This window comes from Cydia splendana, chromosome 1 (assembly GCF_910591565.1).
Source record: "Cydia splendana chromosome 1, ilCydSple1.2, whole genome shotgun sequence".
Lineage (NCBI taxonomy): Eukaryota > Metazoa > Arthropoda > Insecta > Lepidoptera > Tortricidae > Cydia > Cydia splendana.
This window is the reverse complement of record NC_085960.1, coordinates 5,597,577-5,616,003: the sequence shown is the minus strand read 5'-3', so window position 1 is coordinate 5,616,003 and position 18,427 is coordinate 5,597,577. Positions and strand designations below refer to the sequence as shown.

At 36.7% G+C, this 18,427-nt stretch overlaps 3 protein-coding genes across 14 annotated transcripts in view; all 3 read right to left on the bottom strand.

The window, feature by feature from the left end:
* The window catches only part of LOC134789893 (tight junction protein ZO-3-like), a 145,581-nt gene that overhangs the window by 32,422 nt on the left and 94,732 nt on the right, over window positions 1-18,427 (bottom strand). Inside the window, exon 1 of one of the 12 annotated variants that reach the window (XM_063760647.1) lies at window positions 5,858-6,011. The exons of the other annotated variants lie outside the window; for them this stretch is intronic. Coding sequence (XP_063616717.1) covers window positions 5,858-5,896 — 39 coding nt within the window. The 5' untranslated portion in view covers window positions 5,897-6,011. Of the gene's footprint in view, window positions 1-5,857; window positions 6,012-18,427 lie in introns of those variants that run through there. 12 annotated transcript variants of the gene reach the window in all.
* Window positions 8,583-9,845, bottom strand: LOC134794562 (uncharacterized). Its single transcript, XM_063766373.1, has one exon. The coding sequence runs from the start codon at window positions 9,381-9,383 to the stop codon at window positions 8,583-8,585; it is 801 nt and encodes a 266-aa protein (XP_063622443.1). The 5' UTR covers window positions 9,384-9,845.
* On the bottom strand, window positions 10,163-11,488 carry LOC134790089 (PIN2/TERF1-interacting telomerase inhibitor 1). The gene is made up of 2 exons (XM_063760857.1): window positions 11,139-11,488; window positions 10,163-11,032 (listed from the first exon to the last, which is right to left on the bottom strand). Exons 1-2 carry the CDS (start codon window positions 11,416-11,418, stop codon window positions 10,167-10,169), a joined length of 1,146 nt encoding a protein of 381 aa, XP_063616927.1. The 5' UTR covers window positions 11,419-11,488; the 3' UTR covers window positions 10,163-10,166.

Sequence of the window (18,427 nt, the reverse complement as noted above, 5' to 3'; positions counted from 1 at the left end):
TTATGACATAGTGCATGGCCGCCATTTTGGATTCCAAAATGGTCATCATTTTCGAAAGCGTGACCCCCTAAAACCTATAAAACGACATACATGACGACTTTTATGACATAGTGCATGGCCGCCATCTTGGAATTCAAAATGGTTATCATTTTCGAAATCTGCGCCCCCTAAAACCTATAAAACGACACCCATGACGACTTTTATGACATAGTGCATGGCCGCCATTTTGGAATCCAAAATGGTTATCATTTTCTAAATCTGCGCCCCCCAAAACCTATAAAACGACACCCATGACGACTTTTATGACATAGTGCATGGCCGCCATTTTGGATTTCAAAATGGTCATCATTTTCTAAATCGGAGCCCCCTAAAACCTATAAAACGACATCCATGACGACTTTTATGACATAGTGCATGGCCGCCATCTTGGAATCCAAAATGGTCATCATTTTCGAAATCTGCGCCCCCTAAAACCTATAAAACGACACCCATGACGACTTTTATGGCATAGTGCATGGCCGCCATTTTGGATTCCAAAATGGTCATCATTTTCAAAATTGGGGCCCCCTAAAACGTATAAAACGACATCCATGACGACTTTTATGACACAGTGCATGGCCGCCATTTCGGATTCCAAAATGGTCATTATTTTCGAAATCGGCACTCCCTAAAACCTATATATCGACACCCATCTCGACTTTTATGACAAAGTGTTTTGCTACCATCTGCATGCAAGACATTTCTATTATTTTTACGTACAAAAATGGCCCCCTGTCAACTTTCAATCGAGATTTAATCGATAATTTATTCGATTAATATTCAGATTAATTCAATTTCAATCTATGTTAGGTCGACTAAACTAATCGCGATTAAAATTTGAGAATTAACTTTTTTATTCCATTAATTAGTCGAATAAACAGTTAATCGATTAATGCCCATCTCTGACCACGGCATTTTTACACTTTGAGAATATCTGAAAACAAATCAACACAAGGAGCCATTTTGCAAATCCAGTAACATACCAGTAACTTTGTTATTACTTTTGACAGCGCGTGTCATGTGTCAACACAGAGTCGACACAAAGTCGAAACATTGCAACTACTTTGTGACTGCAATATTTCTCAGCCTTAAACCATATTTATACATCATAATTAACAAGTTTCGTAGTATGTAAAGCGTTATTTCTGTTATTTAAGTATAGTATACGCATCGAAGTACTAAAAATGCTTCAAATAATATAGTTATGAACACAGGCACTGAGAAGTAAACAATTTCATTTCCGGCTAAACTAAAACAATGTGGTGGCGCGTTGATTATATTACACTTAGTTTATCAAATCACTCGAGCAGTTTAATTCCCCATAATAATTTAAGTCCTATTGTAATATAAATGCAAACAATATATAATTACGTCTTGTAATCCGTTTTAGAGATGGCGTATTAATGTCACTTATTTTTATTTAAGTATTTTTCCATCTGACAGTTTCCATTTGACAGGAACAAAATGAACGAATGAACGAATGATTTTGGCATAAAGTAGTCGCAAACCCGAAACAATGTGTGCACACGGCGACCACACTTTATGTCACTTTGTGTCATGTGTCGACCCTTCCCCATTTCTGGTAACTGTGTCGACACGGCGACGACTCTGCGACTGGAATTGTGACCGAAACAGACGGTGTCGACACAAGATGTGTCAACACCGCGTCGTAACGGCGACTGGAAATGGTTGTATGGGATACCTAGGTATGTCTATCTCAAAACCTAATGCCTATTTATTAATTTCCTATTAACTTCATTTGACATAATTCCTTAAAACATACTGCACCTATTTGTGCTAGAATCCATGACACCATGCTATTTAGGAATGGCTTGTCTCATAAATACACTAACCGAAAATGTCTAACTGTTCCGAAAACAGAACAAAAACGATTATTAGGTACGAGGCAAAACAACTAGACAAACAGTCATTAGAAACCTACTTGGGCAACGTATTTATATGCAAGTAGGTGTAGGTACGAGTTCTAGCAGAAAATGAAGCCTCGACCACCCATTCACCTAGAAATCAAAATGCATGCCTCTAATGCCGGCTGTACACGCTCGGCGAGAGCCTCTCGCCGAGAGTCTCGGGCGAGAAGCTGTCGACGACAGCACACCATGTACACACTCGTTGAATCATTTAAACCGCGGATGCCCGCCACGATGCACAGAAACTGTTGCTGCGATTTGCCTCTGTGCTGCTAGCTACTATAATGATTTAGGCGTATATCATTAAAAAAAATACTAAGCCATGGAGAAGAAGGAGGTAGTGGATGGTTACTATGCACCGCAAAATAACCCAAATCAATTAGCTCACTTATTCGGACCCAAGCATCGTAGATATATTGCTTATCTTTATGTTTCACATCTTTTGGGTTCCATAGGGTAAAATTCTAAAAACTGCAATTCAGTCTCGTTGGACCACATTTTAACGGCTGATCACCAAAACGCGTCTTTACAGAAACACACTGGGTAATTATTGATAATAATATTTAACATACGGGTGGTGGTAATTTGCATTTGTGACGTCTACCCCCAATTTGTTCATAGATTTTTGTCGGGTAGTTACACAAATCTCTGTTTTAACAATGAGTGTAAAGTCTATTTCAATAGAACTTGCTAACTATGTAAACAAACAACGTAACTTTGTTTTATCACTGTTTTTCTTTCAATTTTCACACCACCTCATCAAATACCATTGAAACCATACACATATACACTATTGACACGGTCCGTTCCGTAAAATACATAAATATATAACTATATCTTGGATATTTAATTAAAAGTTTAAAATGGGTTCATAAGTTAGGTTATTAGGACCTGTTGGAATGACGGTATTTTTTCTTTTAAATTCTACAATTGTCTATGATGGGTAGTGTTGTGACTAAAGTTTGTGATATTAAACCCGCTACACACTACCCAACCCACGCTCTGTACCTACCGCCGCGGTTATAAAATACATCAATACATCATGCTTAAGTACTAATTTGTCTTCTGATCGTGATTAAACAAATTAAAAATAAGTAACTACTTGTTTTTTACTGTTGGTATTTTATTATTCGATATGGTTTGACATTAGTAAAGTAGTAAGTAGGAGTCTTGCCCATCACTAGTAAATTCATCATTCAGAGACAATTTCAATATGGCGGTTTGTTTACATAGTTATTAGCAAGTTCTATTGAAATAGACTTTACATGCTCTGCCTCGCTGCCAAGGCCTGTTCACTTCCTAAGAAAGTTATGTCCCCAAATAATTGCGCATGTATGCGCCTGAAGCTTCTATGTGTGCTTTGGCCTCCTAGAAAAAGTTGCCAGTAATCAAATAAAAACATTTTTCTACAGCAACATTGCTCCCAACTAAGATGTAAATTTTCACGATTTTTTTACATTATTAATCATAAAACGGGACTAAAAACAGTTAAAACTTAACTACAAGCGATTAAGTTTTATAATGAATATTTGCTTCCAACTGTCTTTATCAATGTTCATAAAATATATGGAGGGTAGGTACGTCTACCCACCATAATAAAAAAATATATTTGTCAATGACTCTGTCCAACTGCTGTGGTTAAAGTTCATAACGAAAATTTTAGTTATTAAATCTTTAAATAATAAATACAACGTAGCGGTACTACCACTTAAGACTCTGTAAGTCTGTACCTACATGGATTACAGCAATGCACATAGAAAATGTGCTAAATGCGGAGCAACGGCTGTTGAAGATACATATCTGAGTGAAATTCATAGCTTTAGTGGGTTCAGAAGGAACCGCGTCATAACGCATCTGGAAAGCGTATTAATTAACCGTGAAGAAATGTATGAATACAAGTTGGAAATCTGTGTAAAATGCCGTGTGTAAAGTGTAGTGTATCTGTGTGTGTAAAGTGTAATAGGTAGGCATGCCTAAAGTTATTTGTATTATACTGAAAACTTTGTGAATGCGCTTTATTAATGTCTATTTTTTTATTAAGTTGCCAGGGTTTAATTTTCAGTGTATATTTCTATATGTAAAACATTTTTTAAATAAATAAAATAATACAATGTTATAAAACTTATAAACATAAATATGCCTTTTATTTAAATTAATTGATAATACCACAAACAAGGGGTAATATTTGCATCTTTCATATATTTCGTGATATGAAAATAACAAATATGTTTATCAACAGAATTACTACCTACCAATACCCGCCAGGCTAAACCGGTTGTCAACTTTAGTTCCATTGGTACACAACGACGGCGCCACTAGTATAAACGTATAAACGGTTGGGGACATTTTTTTGTATGGAGTTACCGTTCTTCTCCTAGTGAGTATTATATTCTTTGCTCGCTGCCCTCGCGGGAGCAGCGAGACCCTTTGACTCGGCCGCAAAAAACCGACCGCAATCGGAGAACGGCGAGACGAGACGAGACGAGAGCAGTCTCTACACACTCGCTCTCGGCCTGTCTCGGGATGTCTCGCCGAGAGTGTACAGCCGGCATAATGCGCCTACCGCTTGAGATGAGGATAAGTAGATACATTCATCAGTTAATTTCTTGTCATATGTTGAGATTTAATCTAAAAGCGGGTGATTCTTGTGTACCTATCCCTAGTAAGTTCCTACAGTTAAAAATATCTGCCAAATGAGTCAGTTAAAAGGTTCTAATAGAGTTCAGCTATTGGCATATTAGCTTAGCAGTGGCTTAGCATAATAATACCAACGATTCATTTTTTTCTAAATATACCTACGTATTTCAATTAAATAAGAATAATTTATGACCTCTATTGGCTAATGGGAATTATAGGAACGCATCTCTGAAAATACGCGGCTAAAAGAGCCGGCACTTTTTTGTAAATAAATTAGAGAGGTCAGTAGGTATTATAGTGGCCATACGTACGACTACGGCAGAACAATATTATCATAGAAATTTGACGTTTATGTCTTTATGATGAAATTTCCATCTAGAGTCAGTCCATGAAAAGTCTGCAGTGGATTTGATAGCCCACGCAGTGCACGTGTTATTTTAAACGTCAAACTTCTATGAAATTATTACGTATAAATGACACTTGCACTGCGTGGGCTATCAAATCCGCTGCAGACTTTTCTTGGTCTGACTCTACGTTAACAAATGCCATGCAGCTTTAGCATGGTCATGCACACTTTGTTATATAAATGCCAAAGCTCATACAGACAAAAGGCGGGAAAATGGTATAGAGTATAGATGACTAAACTTATTTTTTGCTTCAGTCATATTAATTCATCTTCTCGTTATTATGGATAGCTGCATTATAATCCTGACAACGTATACGAACTAATATAACAACGGTTAGTGACCACTTTCTCCTGATCTGTGGTTTCTTCTATAATTAAATTCATCAGTGTTACGAATTATACGTCATGGTATGGCACATTATACAATCCACCGGGTTATAAAAAAACAACGTAAGATTAGAGTTCACGGTATAAAACTCCAACAAAAATTAACAAATCGATAACAAACTCTAAATCACCTTAGGTAAACCATCGTGCCAAATTTATTAATTTATCTAAAGCTAAAACATTTTTTTGTAGCGATAAATTTTACGAGGGCATAAAAGGACTCATTTCATCCTATACTTAATAGACAATTTAATTATAACCTTATATTTTAGGTAGGTACCTATACTGTGTGGATTAGTATTGTACCAGTTAGCGGCAGCCAGAAAACGAATCAAGTAAGATAATACCTACATGTTTATCTTTGACTGCGATGAATGTCGTCAACAAATTCCATACATACATACCTACCTACTTAACTTACTACAAAAAATTTAGTGGCAAACATGTAAAAAATACGGACCTGTAGTTTTTCAAATCCAAAGTTATCCAATTTCATCATGCAATCACCGTATCACGTTACATTAATATCAATCACTTCGCATGTTCGTTGTTACACTTTTATCTTACGTAGGTATCAAATGATTTTTAAATTAACTGTTTTTTACACTCTAAAACCAATTCAGGCAAACTTTTAAAAATATTTTTTTAACACTGAAAAATGCAACAGTCAATTAAGTTTTACATATGGCCAGTGTCTTGGTTAATTTTGTTATTGAATAGGCCTCATCAAACGCGTCGTACGGTTTACTTTTAAATTATTAAATTTTAATCGTATTCCAAAGGTTTTGTCGTAGGCGTCCACGGCGTCTGATGATGACGCGGGCCAACGCCGTATGAGATTACAGAACAGAACTGCCTTGTTTGAAATCAGAAGGCAGTAACGCGTTATATTGCCAAAGTAGAACGTCCACAGCGCTCTAAGACTGCTTAATAGTCTTCGGTTATTTTTCGAGTGGTCGGGTTAACAAGTATACTAACAAAAGCATTCGCCACGCGGTAATACTATGCAAATGTACTACTGTTTTGTTTACTCAGAACTTAGCGGTGCTAGGTGTCGTGAGGCAGACCGTATTGACTAAACATCTTGGGAAAGCAGGGACAAGCCTTGAGTATCGATTGGATAAGCCCTTATGATGTAGCAGGTTACCTACTTGTGCGTAAGGTTTCAAACTCTATGTAGCTATAACTGTTACTGACTTGAACGTAACTGAGAGTAAGCAGAGTATTTGCCGTGACCTGAATTATATAGTTACGTATGTTATGCATCAAAATTACAAGATTTTCAAATGATGCTAAATACTTGAGTACCTAATATAAATTCTTCGGTTTCCTATGCTATTAGTACTTTAAGTTAACACGCGGTACCTTAGCACGGTCAAAATACCTATATGTCTATGCAAGTGTACGTACAATCCAGATGGCATTACGGCGCTCTAGGTAGGTAGTTATCTAACCGCATCCTAAAGTTGCGTAAATCTAGGTATTTTGATAGTCTTAAAAAATATTTAAGTAATAACAGAAATTAATTCTGCAGGTACATATGTAACTAAATCAATCTACAGAAGAAATTGGCACCCTTAATTATAATTAAGTAGTACATTACGATACAAGTGCGAAAAATAGGAAATTCGCACCGAGTGGCGATAAATTAAGACACGACCGAAGGGAGTGTTTTAAATCGACACGAGTTTCGAATGACCTTTTCGTACGTGTATTGTACGTTTTACAGTACGTACATTAATGGCCCTTTAAATTTTCAAAATACGCACGTGCACTAGAAATACGTGTAGTTACTGCACTAGGGCGGTAAAGTAGCACCATATGTACTGTAATAGTACATTACGGTACAAGTGCGAAAAATACGAAATTCTCGTGTTTTAATTTATCGCCAAACGTTGCGAATTAGGTACCTATTTGCGCATGTATCGTACGGCCCTTTACATTTTCGACATAGTTACGTAATGTGCTAATTATCACACTAGTGCGGTAAAGTAGCACCATATGTACTTACTGTGAAGTTTAACGAGGTAACAAAGGCCTGACACAAAATTCCAGTAACTTCATAAAGCCGTCAGGTTCCCTAGCGGTATGCGGCCACATCATTATTCAGTCTGCAATATGACCACATGCAAACGTACCGAATTAGTTCATCAACCACACAGAAGACCTTATCACCAAATAATAAGGTATTCATTCGATTGCACGCATAGCTCATCATACGCACATCTAATTTGGTATCATTGAACCAGACAATGGTTATCTATAATTTGTGGTGCCAGAAATACTATATATTTCATAGTAGTGAATAGTCCTTGTTGTAATGATGAAAAAGTCGTTATTTGTATAACTGTTTATTTTGAAGGTGTTTAATAAAATAGTATTCAAATAATCTAATTATGATGCCATCCATACCTGGGACAGGTATTGAACACAATTTGAGATACAGAATGTCATAAATACAATCCTCGTTTTTTCCTCATAAAATGTACTAAATTTTAATAATTTTATCATTATCACTTTTATGAACAATTATGATATATTCTAATTGGCAATGGGTTCCTGTCTTCTGCTCTGCTGAAAATTTTATCATACCACACCTAACGGCTCGGCCACGACATCGAGCGACTTGCGACGGCGGGAGCGATAACCATAGGTTGGAGCGTGACACAGCCATCGGACCTTTCGCTCCAACCTATGGTTATCGCTCCCGCCGTCGCAAGTCGCTCGATGTCGTGGCCGAGCCGTAAGTTGTAAACTGACCGTAGTTATGCAGAAAACAATCAACTCAATTTTTTTATCAATGCAGAAAGTGACCAAATCCACCAAGTTATAGTGTAGGGTGTAGGTAAGTAACTTTGACAAAAAATCTTAGGAAATTTAAGCATTGGCAGTTTTGCTATAATAATAACTACCTAGGTACCAGTTTTTATAGAATCAATCAGAAGCAGAAAATTGGGACACAAATGTGGAAAGAAGGGAAGGAGACAACCAATTGGCAAATTGTTTCCACTTTATTTGATCTAGCATAACTTGCATAATAACATTTTCCCATAAGAAATTCTATAGTAGTATATTAGTATAGGGCACATTTTGTACTTGTGAATTGAAAGACGATAAAAATATAAAATAACTGAGTATAATTATTATAGAAAACAATAATGGCTTATATAACTAACACTTAAAAATTATAAATACCCAGGCAAGGAAGCAAAATTAACCCCTGTGAACCCTAACACCTCATCTGGATCTCGCTTAATAGCTTGTATTATAGCTGGCCGGTTAAATCTCAGCTCATTCAAATGATCTTGTTTTATGCTCTTTATTTTGTCTATAACTTTATTTCGATGATTTAATTCTGGGTTCTGAAGCAACTTCGCTAAGCTCGGCAAATCGTCCGGTAAGGATAAGTTGTAATCTTCACTATCTGTAGTTACACTACACTCCGCTGGTTTTGCATACTTCTTAGGCATCGGAGGACATATGTGGTCTTCAATTTCCTGTGTATGTTGTTGGCCGTCATCATCAAACACAATCTTTTTGTTCTTGGTACAGTGGCATTCATTGTATCTCTGACCTCCGTCACAATTATATCCATATTGCAATCTACTATAGCCCGGTCTATCAATATTCAGTAGATGCCCATACTTGACCTCAATTTTATTGATAACGGCCAAACAGTTTTGGTAAACAGTACGAAGTTCTGTTAAATCACTCTCACTAATTTCGTTAACTTTTGTGTTATCTTCAGAATCAGTTTTTCTTTTCTTCGATTTCTTTGAGGACGTCCTACCGCGCTTTTTACTGTCTTCGTTTCCTTCTTCTTCTAATAGTTGGTCGCTAGAGGAGGCATCTGAAGGGCTGTCCTCTTTGTTGATGAGTTCTCGGATGTGGTTGTTGATCATAAGATACTTTTTCGGCTCCAGGATTTCAGGTTTCCTTATCACCGCTATTTCAACTGGACACTCGCTTTCTTCGTGTATTACCATTTCTATTTATTATAGGATTGTTCCCCCGCAATTAATCCGATAATTTCAGTTATTTCACAGAAACAATACAGCGTTGAACATAAACACGTGCGCAAAGTAAACTGTCATATACTGTCAATTTTGACATTTACACGATTTACAGCTGACAGTTGTAGTGATGCACCAATTATTTACAGGGAGTTATTTTTCTGTCGGTAAATACATTGAATATCCTTTCCATCTTGCGCGATAGGTTATTTTCTAATTTTGTTGTCTCACATGTGGTTATCTATTTACACGAAGTTGCAGAGTATTTTCCCGAAGTTAAATGATCCAATTGTTTTACTTTTTCTCGTATTCGTTTCAGAAATGATAAGCTTCGTTATAATCGGCTTCGTAACAGGACACCACTAAACTATGCAACATGACGTAGGCGGGGCCGAGCGCGCATGCGTTTCAAAATGGCGGCCGTATGTTCCGTTCCACGGCTGTTATCAATTGAACGTCAAGACATTTAAGATGATTTGAAATGAATATCTAAAAAAACGAAACTTATGATGTTGATGATTATAAACCCGCCCTTCTTATATAAAGGCTCCTGCCTTGAAATATGCTCTATTAATATACTTAAGGTGTATTCGGGTAATTCCGAAAGGAAAAACAGTGGTGAACATTTCCGAAACGGGACTCTTATTACAACGGAATATGTGTGATTTTTGAATGATTTTGGGATGACCCAATTTCCGAAATTACCTGAATACACCTTATAAGTAATTACCTATATAAAAACAAAAACAATGTTACTTATTCATGATTTTTATTTTTCTTTTTTTTCTTCTTCTTTGGAACATAATTTTCCTCTTCTCGATTTTCATTTTCCATAACATTTTCCTCTAAGTCCTGCCGCTTTTTAGATTTTTTATTTTTCTTTGTTTCACCTTTCTCATGATTTACATTTTTCTTCACAACATCTTTTTGTAAGTCCTGTTTCTTTTTTGATTTTTTATCTTTCTTCGTATCGACCTCAAGGTATTCATAGGGTATACAGTGGCCACTTTCAGTATTTAAGCAATCTTTTTTCTCAGATAAAGAACTTTGTGTTTCTAACACTTCATCTGAATCAACTACTTTCTTGGTCTTCTTTTTTTTCTTTTTCTTAATATTTTCTAAACCTTCTGTAGCAACTGGTATTTCCTTTTCTTCACTATTTATAATAGGTTCATCTTTGACATTATTTTGTAGATTAGAACTGTAAAATGAACATCCAAAGCCAGTGAAAGCATCTTCAGACTCAAGGGTAGTATCATTTGTTGTGCCTGAAAATCCTCTAAAACCACAATCTGCATCATCTTCATACTTGTTCTCATTGAAAGGTAAGGTCACTTTATTTTTAGAGTTTAAAGCTTGTAATTTGTTTTTAAAATAGTCAGCCATACTGCCTTTTTCTGTGAAAACTTGTTCTGTTATTATAATGTCCTTTTTTTCTATCTCCTCTTTTTTCTTCTCAGGCTTCAGCTCCTTCTTGCCAAAGATATTGGCTAGGTCTTTCTCACTGTAGCGGGACAAGTCCTTAGCTCGTGTAAACTTATGAAAGTGTACTCTCGCTTTGCTTTTCTTTGATTTCACTTCTAAAGAAACACCACTATGTGTTTTTGATTCTTTATCGTCACCTTAAAACAAAAAAATATTTGGTTGTAATCAATAATATTAAATATTCTTACAAAATATTATTGTATTTTAAGTAAATACAGAAAAAATCTTTTATATCAAACTTACCATTAGATAAATTCGCAAGTAGAGCGTTAAAATCATCCTCATGTTTGGTCCACTGGTCATTGCGATCCTCAAAGCCCAAGCCTTTCTCATCATTTTTGTATCTAGCCACAACATGATCCACAATTCCATTTTCTTTAGCACCTAACCCCTTCCCGGCGCTCCAACCCATTTTCTCCAGCATACGTTGCCCGAATTTATTGGCATCTTTGCTCCAAGCACTATTCTTGGCACGTAGATTAATCACTTTCTGTTTACGACGAGGTTCCGCTAACATAGCCATGTTTATTTCAATAAAATAACTCCGTCTACATTTCTCACAACGTGATAAATGTCAAAATGGACGATCATAAGCATGGCGTCATCGGACCAATCGCAGCGAAGGCTATTTAAACGTGCGCATAGCGTTCCATTGCACTCTCGCGAGTGAGAGCTGGCAATGTTATTTGAAACACATTTTATTTTAAATTATGATATAATATCATTATAAAATATTATGTGTTATTAACGTTGTGTATAACATACAATAGCTTCTTACATACTTATAACATCTTATTCGTTTTTTACGTTTATAAGTAAAATAAAATAAAACTGAATGTGACGTACAAAGAAACGTATTGCTAAACGACAGTATAAATAGCCAAGCTCACTAGATGCGATCCGTTTGACTCAAGCGACGTTTCAACATCGTTTTTTGTCAATGTCGCCCAAGTTTAATTTCCTTCAAAAAAGTTATTTAGAAAAATAAAATAAAATTAAAAAACATCTAAAGGTAAATTATGTTTATTATGCAGACCATCACGTACTAGTACTAGTACTAGTACCGAAATTACCGAGTAGTTGTGTAAATCTGTAGTGTGTCAATACACCACGCCGTTACGGCACGATTCAGATCATGGTATAATAATATACTCCGCCTGGTACTCTATTCCGAGATTCGCGTATGACCTAACTGACACGGGCCTACGTCATCATGCTGTTTACAGGTTCTCAAACTTTAAAATGTGGGAGAATTTTAACCAACGGTGAAAATTATTTTAATGGCATTAATTTTAAGTTATTCATGTAGAAACATAGTAAAATAAAACAAATCGAATGTATTAAATTAAACTTTATTTATCTATACAAGACAAACGTTTGAAAAACTAATTCACAGTTACACATTAATTACCAAGCTTACGGCGTGAAAAGTTTGGAAAACACTGCGACTGCTGACACTGAGCGAGAAGGAAATAACAATTAACACGCGTTCGACAAGGATGACGGTCAGGGCATGAAGTTATCTAGATCCGAATTGTCAAATGTGACAGCGCTATCCTGTGTTGTCAGTAGTGTAAACAGAATTACCCGAACGTCTGAAATTTCTGTCGTGAATCGGAAGATATTGCTAACGAATAATTAAAAATGACGTGTTATTGTAAAATTTAAGATAAAATACATATAAATGAAAATTATAAAATTATAAAGAAATATTTTAACTTATTAACCATAGGTATAATGTACCCATGTAACATGTTATGTTGAAATAAAGTGGCAATGTTATTGTGACGTAGGCCCGTGTCACTCTGGGAATAGAAGACCATGTTTTATTAGACCATGATTCAGATCATGAATTCGTGATGGATGAGACAGTTGTCTTTTTTCGTCACGGGTTAGAAGCGTGATGGGAATCCAAAGGAGTGCCGGATTAGTTAATAGACAAACCAGATCCTGGCAACAAGCTATTAAAATAATAAGATATACTTATTATGTGCAGCAATGCCTTGAATTAAGCTCACGAGCATCCTAGTTAATGACGATACTCTTACCCACTTTACACAGTATTATGGAAGTCTCGGATAATTTTTAATATTATCTAATACTTCATAATGATAATACGAACGGTGGGAAAGGGAGACGCAACTTAATTTATTAGTAGATTCAATATTTATATGTAGTTCTATTTTGATCCTTAAGTGTAGTTAAACTAGGTACCTTTCTTCGGTGTATTTTAGAGGCGAGGCGCCATCGTAGTGCCTAGTATTAAATGGTATTAGTTAGATTATCGTTAGTTACGTAGTTCATAAAAGTTCAAGAACCGCATCCCGGTAGAACGCCATACTTAAAGACGGAAACTCGTCTATCAATATGATACTTGGTGGAAACCGTTTACATAATTTTATACGAGTAATAACTAATGAGATTAAATTTAATGAGTCGCTGACTAACAGACGAGCAACATTTGTACGTAGAGAGAAATATCAAGAGTACTTGAGAAAAATCTCAAAAATGGTTATATCGGGTCCGGTGAAATTTGCGCTATCGCAGGCTTTACGGCTATAGGCTTACGCAGGCCAACAAATCATGGAGGTACGGTACGAAACTTTTAGACTAATCTAGTAGACCTACCTACCTATTAGTTCAATTCCACTCCAGTCAATACTTATTCAATTTTACCCAATTCAAAGTTGCCCGATTAGTTAGTGCAAATACCTAGTAAAAAAATAAATGTGAAAGTTTAAATTAAAAGATATAGGCTTAGGTTGAATAGTCTAGCACCAGCTTAATATGCGAGATAAATGAATATTCAGATAAATATTCATTATTATCCTCCCGGCACCGCGACCAGGTGCGCTAGTAGACCGGTTCGGGGAAAAGTAAAAGTTAGTTTTCGAGACACCGTGATCTGTTATGTCAAATTATCCAATCTTAAAATTACAGTCTTAATACATTTTTAACAGACCCAACCATTGTTACAATTTTGAAGTTAGGATTCCATGAAAACCGAATGCTCTGCACTTTGCTGATGGTCAGAGAATAAGAAGTGGGCAAATTAGATGCATCAACGTCGTTTATTTAATTACAGCGTGCCTAACATAACAAGATTACCTGTGTCATGCCTGTGTCTAAATAGCAGACATAATAAACGTATTATTATTATTAGATATTTGAACAAAAATGTGTAGGTACATTATGTAGGCACCCCACATGCCTTGTGATTTAATAAATATAACGTATACCTAAATAAATGTAAGTTTACATCTATACATATAATAAAGCTGAAGAGGGTCGAAAGTCTGTACATGGAAGATATTCGAAAAAAAGTTGGCTGGAGATACTTAGAATCGATAACAGAACACGTTCCAACAGTTTTTAGAATTTTTGTCTGTTTGTCTGTTTATCTGTTTATCTGTTTGTCTGTTTATTTGAACGCGCATCACGTGAAAACGGCTGAACTGATTTTGATGCAAACTTTACTAATCTGTCGAAAACATCCCCGGCCAGGTTATAGGCTATAAAACTTCAACCCCTAAAAGGGGGGGTAGCCACAACACTCGATTGACTTAAGTTTGCCTCTGAATCTTATGGCGCTACTTAGGAAGGAGGGGCAAACTTTTTTCAAAGATGTGCTACCACTATTATATAGAGTACCCTGGTAAACTAACAGATGGCGCTGAATTTAATACGTGTTGACATGAATATGCCACCGAGGAAGGATTTTGCCAAATTAACTCTAACTTTAGAAGAGAGGGTACGGATATCAACAAATTTAATTGAATAATTATGTTGATTTAATAATACAACAAAATTAAACGACAGTAAATTAATTGTCCCTCATTGCTCAGTGCCATCTTTTGGGGACAGTTCCCCAGTTTACTCAGTAGTAAACATTAAGTAATCAAGAAAACTAAAAATGAGTTTACATAGTTACGTAGTGGTAAAATAAACACACATATCAACACGCGTATAATTGTATAATTATTTAAAATTATTAATTTTCTCCGTCATGAATTATACCTAATCGTAATTATATCGCATCCATATCAAATCCATATTCATACGTATACTACAGCATTTAATAATGGCCACGAAGGTGGGTACTTTGAAAAAAAAAAACATTGACCTCTGTCATTTGCAGTGCCGGATTAACCCTTTTAAGCAAAATAAGCACTTGCTTAGGGCACCACGTCTAGGGCGCACCAAAACCGTAGGCAAAAAAACGTACAGGCTGCATCAGCATTGCAGTCGTCGTGGAGTAAGTACCTACATGAAACTTTTATACGTGTACAAGTACCCATCTAATAACGAAGGGTCGTAGGGATCAAGTAAGAGAGTGAGGGTACGTAAGAACATCTCCAACGTAGGCTTTCGATTTGACCTTACGCGGATGCCCTTAAAGTCATGGAAAAATATCTTGCTTTCGGGCTTGCGGCCAGCCGATTTTTTCGACATAGGTTACCGATTTTATAGCGAATTATGCTCTCTTGCACGCCAGATTTGTCGGCCAAGCCGAGTTGCTCCTTAGCCGCGATCCTGAGACCAAACTGTCAAAGTGTTATAAGGGGCCCCGTGAAAGCCGAAAACTAAAAGCATTCTATCAAGTAGCGCTTTCGAGTGAAGCCAAAGAGCGAGCAGTAAAAGAGTCGTGATTACATGCATAGATTCGATTTCAAGCCACTCTTTTGCAGTTCGGCGTTAGGTCTTATGCGAGGCCTTCTGCCTTACGGCAAAGTTGATCTTCTGCCTTAATTACACTTGGGCGTGGATCCCAATCCAAGCTTTCCTCTTTCGCAGCTGGGCCTTCTGCCTTGCTCACACTTCGCCAATTCAATTCACTTGGTCAATTCCAAGCTCTGCTTTCTTGCATCTTTTCACCTCTCTTGCATCAAACAACCTCGCTGAGACCCTTAAATATCGAGCCCTATGCGAAGCTAGGCTGATAAAAAACTGTCCCATCCCTGCTCTGTATAAAATCCTGGATTCGCGCCTGGTTGGGACTAAAAGTAAAAATGTACAACTGTCTATCAAATTGTGTTGTTTATATCGAAAATTTTTCGCGCTCGCTTCGCTCCCGTTTTCAATAACTTTCTAAGATATGATAAAGGTGACATTCGGGTGGCGACTGCAGCAGCATTACTCTATTGCAACGTTACTGCTGCAGCACTGTCAATTTTCGTGATAAAATTATGTGACTGATTTCCATACTAAAAGTAAAAATGTACAACGGTCTATAAAATTGCGTTTATTATATCGAAAAATTTACGCGCTCGCTTCGCTCGCGTTTTCAATTACTTTCTAAGATATGACCAAGGTGACATTCGGGTGGCGACTGCAGCAGCATTACTCTGTTGCTACGTTACTGCTGCAGCACTGTCAATTTTCGTGATAAAATTATGTGACTGATTTCCATACTAAAAGTTAAAATATACAACTGTCTATCTATATTACGTTTATCGAAAAATTTTCGCGCTCGCTTCGCTCGCGGGAGAACGACGGGGGAGAGGGGGCCACCATGGTCTAGAACTGCTTAGGGCATCAAAATATCTTAATCTGGCACTGGTCGTTTGCGGAGTCAAACGATTTGGGACTCGCATTTTATACGCATTTCCATGCCTTCCCGAAAAAAACGAATCATTCGCGAAAGTCTCGCAACGCATTGAGGTTACAAGGGGCACGTGGTCTTCCTCAGGAGTTTGAAGAAGACCACGGTGGGTGGCGCTCTAGCCAGGCAGGCCGCTTCGCTTTCGCTCGCGCGCGCTTACTTCAAGTTCCGCCTCCAGGGGAGAGGGAGAGAAATTAGGATTAGAAATTAGCCGCTTACTGACACAGACCGAATTCCACGCGGGCGAAGCCGCGGGCACAGCTAGTTTTACATATACTTGTGAGCTGTAATATAGCAGTACTATAGACTGAACACCTTTACTATCGTCAAACCAACCGTGGGATATAACTTTGCCGTTTATATGCATTTATATTTTTATTTGACATTCAAATTTTTATAGCATTTCCCAATGTTCCCAGGGGGTCAATTCCCAATGTTTTAAAAACTTGGAATTATGTAATCTATTTATGTGTTCTTTTGTTTCTAGGTACATAAACATATTGATGACGCGCGCCAAAACCATCGATACGGTTAATAGCCACTATTTCACTTGGAACCACAACAACGTCCGAATGCTTGAAAGTAGACACTATGCAATGCCATTAGGAAGAAAGCTGTCCGACCCGCTGCAAGCGACACAAGCCAACAACTATTCTGAGGTAAAACTAGTAAAGTCGGTACTTTACTTGTATGCCATTATGTAATCCATAAATTACAGACATCTATGGAAACTGAACATTGAGATTCAATTCCACAGGCCGATTACATTTTACTGCGATACATAATTTACTATTTCCTTTAAATTATTTCTCAGTACGTACATGTTTGCGTGTAAACGTTTAAACTTTAATTGAAGCTAACGGTTATCTACGAGTAAGTACGGAGGCTTTGAAGTCTGCGCTATATAAATACAGCTACACTTGACTTTTATTAACTGCAATTAGTTCAAGCTTAATTATACAAGATGAGGTAATTTATTCTACAACTACGTGTACTAACATTACCAATCATTTCAATCAAGACCATTTATGACCATGGTGAGAGTTGCTATTCAGCCAGTCCGTTGGCTGAATGCGTAGCTTTATGGTCAGTGAAAACGCGCGAAAATGTTGCCTAACCAGAGAGATTGGAACAGTAGAAGGAAGGGTTTGAACTTTTGACGTCAAGTTTACATTAAGTAGTTAGTGCCTACCTATAGGAATAAAAATATACCTGACATAATCGGAAATTTGCGAATTAATGTGGCATATTTAATTAAGTACCTAATTTAAATACAAATTGAAACACATATACATATATATGAATAAGTAATTTAATCCTGTTTTTGTTTTTGAAAACGTTTATTTTTGGAGGCGCATTGAAATTAAGTATGAATGAATTAATAAAAATAATAATAATTCAGCTCCACGTCGTCACTGCTGGGCCCAGGCAGGCTCATTAAACATCAATGATGAATTAACGTTTTTAATTTAAATACCTACTTATAAAACTTTAGCCATTGCCCGTCGGTGACTTCGTCTGCGAGGAATCATGATGATGATGATTTATAAAACTACGCTATAATGTCCGCCCAGGGCCTCATACTATACCTCTATACCCAATCGAAATCGGTTCAGCGTTTTAGAGGTAACAGACAGACAGAGTTAGTTACCTTATTCCATTTATAAGATTAAGTACCTATGTATAGAACACTGCAGATTGTACAGTCAACGGTAAAAATATGGGTGTACAAATCATCTCAAAAATATGTCCCATAACTCTTATGTCAGTGAATTAAGAACTATGGGACATATTTTTGAGTAAGTTGTCTACACCCATATTTTTACCGTTGACTGTAAGTACGAACAAATTAAAATATTTATAAATGTAAATCGTAAATCTTTTACTAATTTTGTCATCGTTGCTAAGGGATAAATAAAATAACTACACC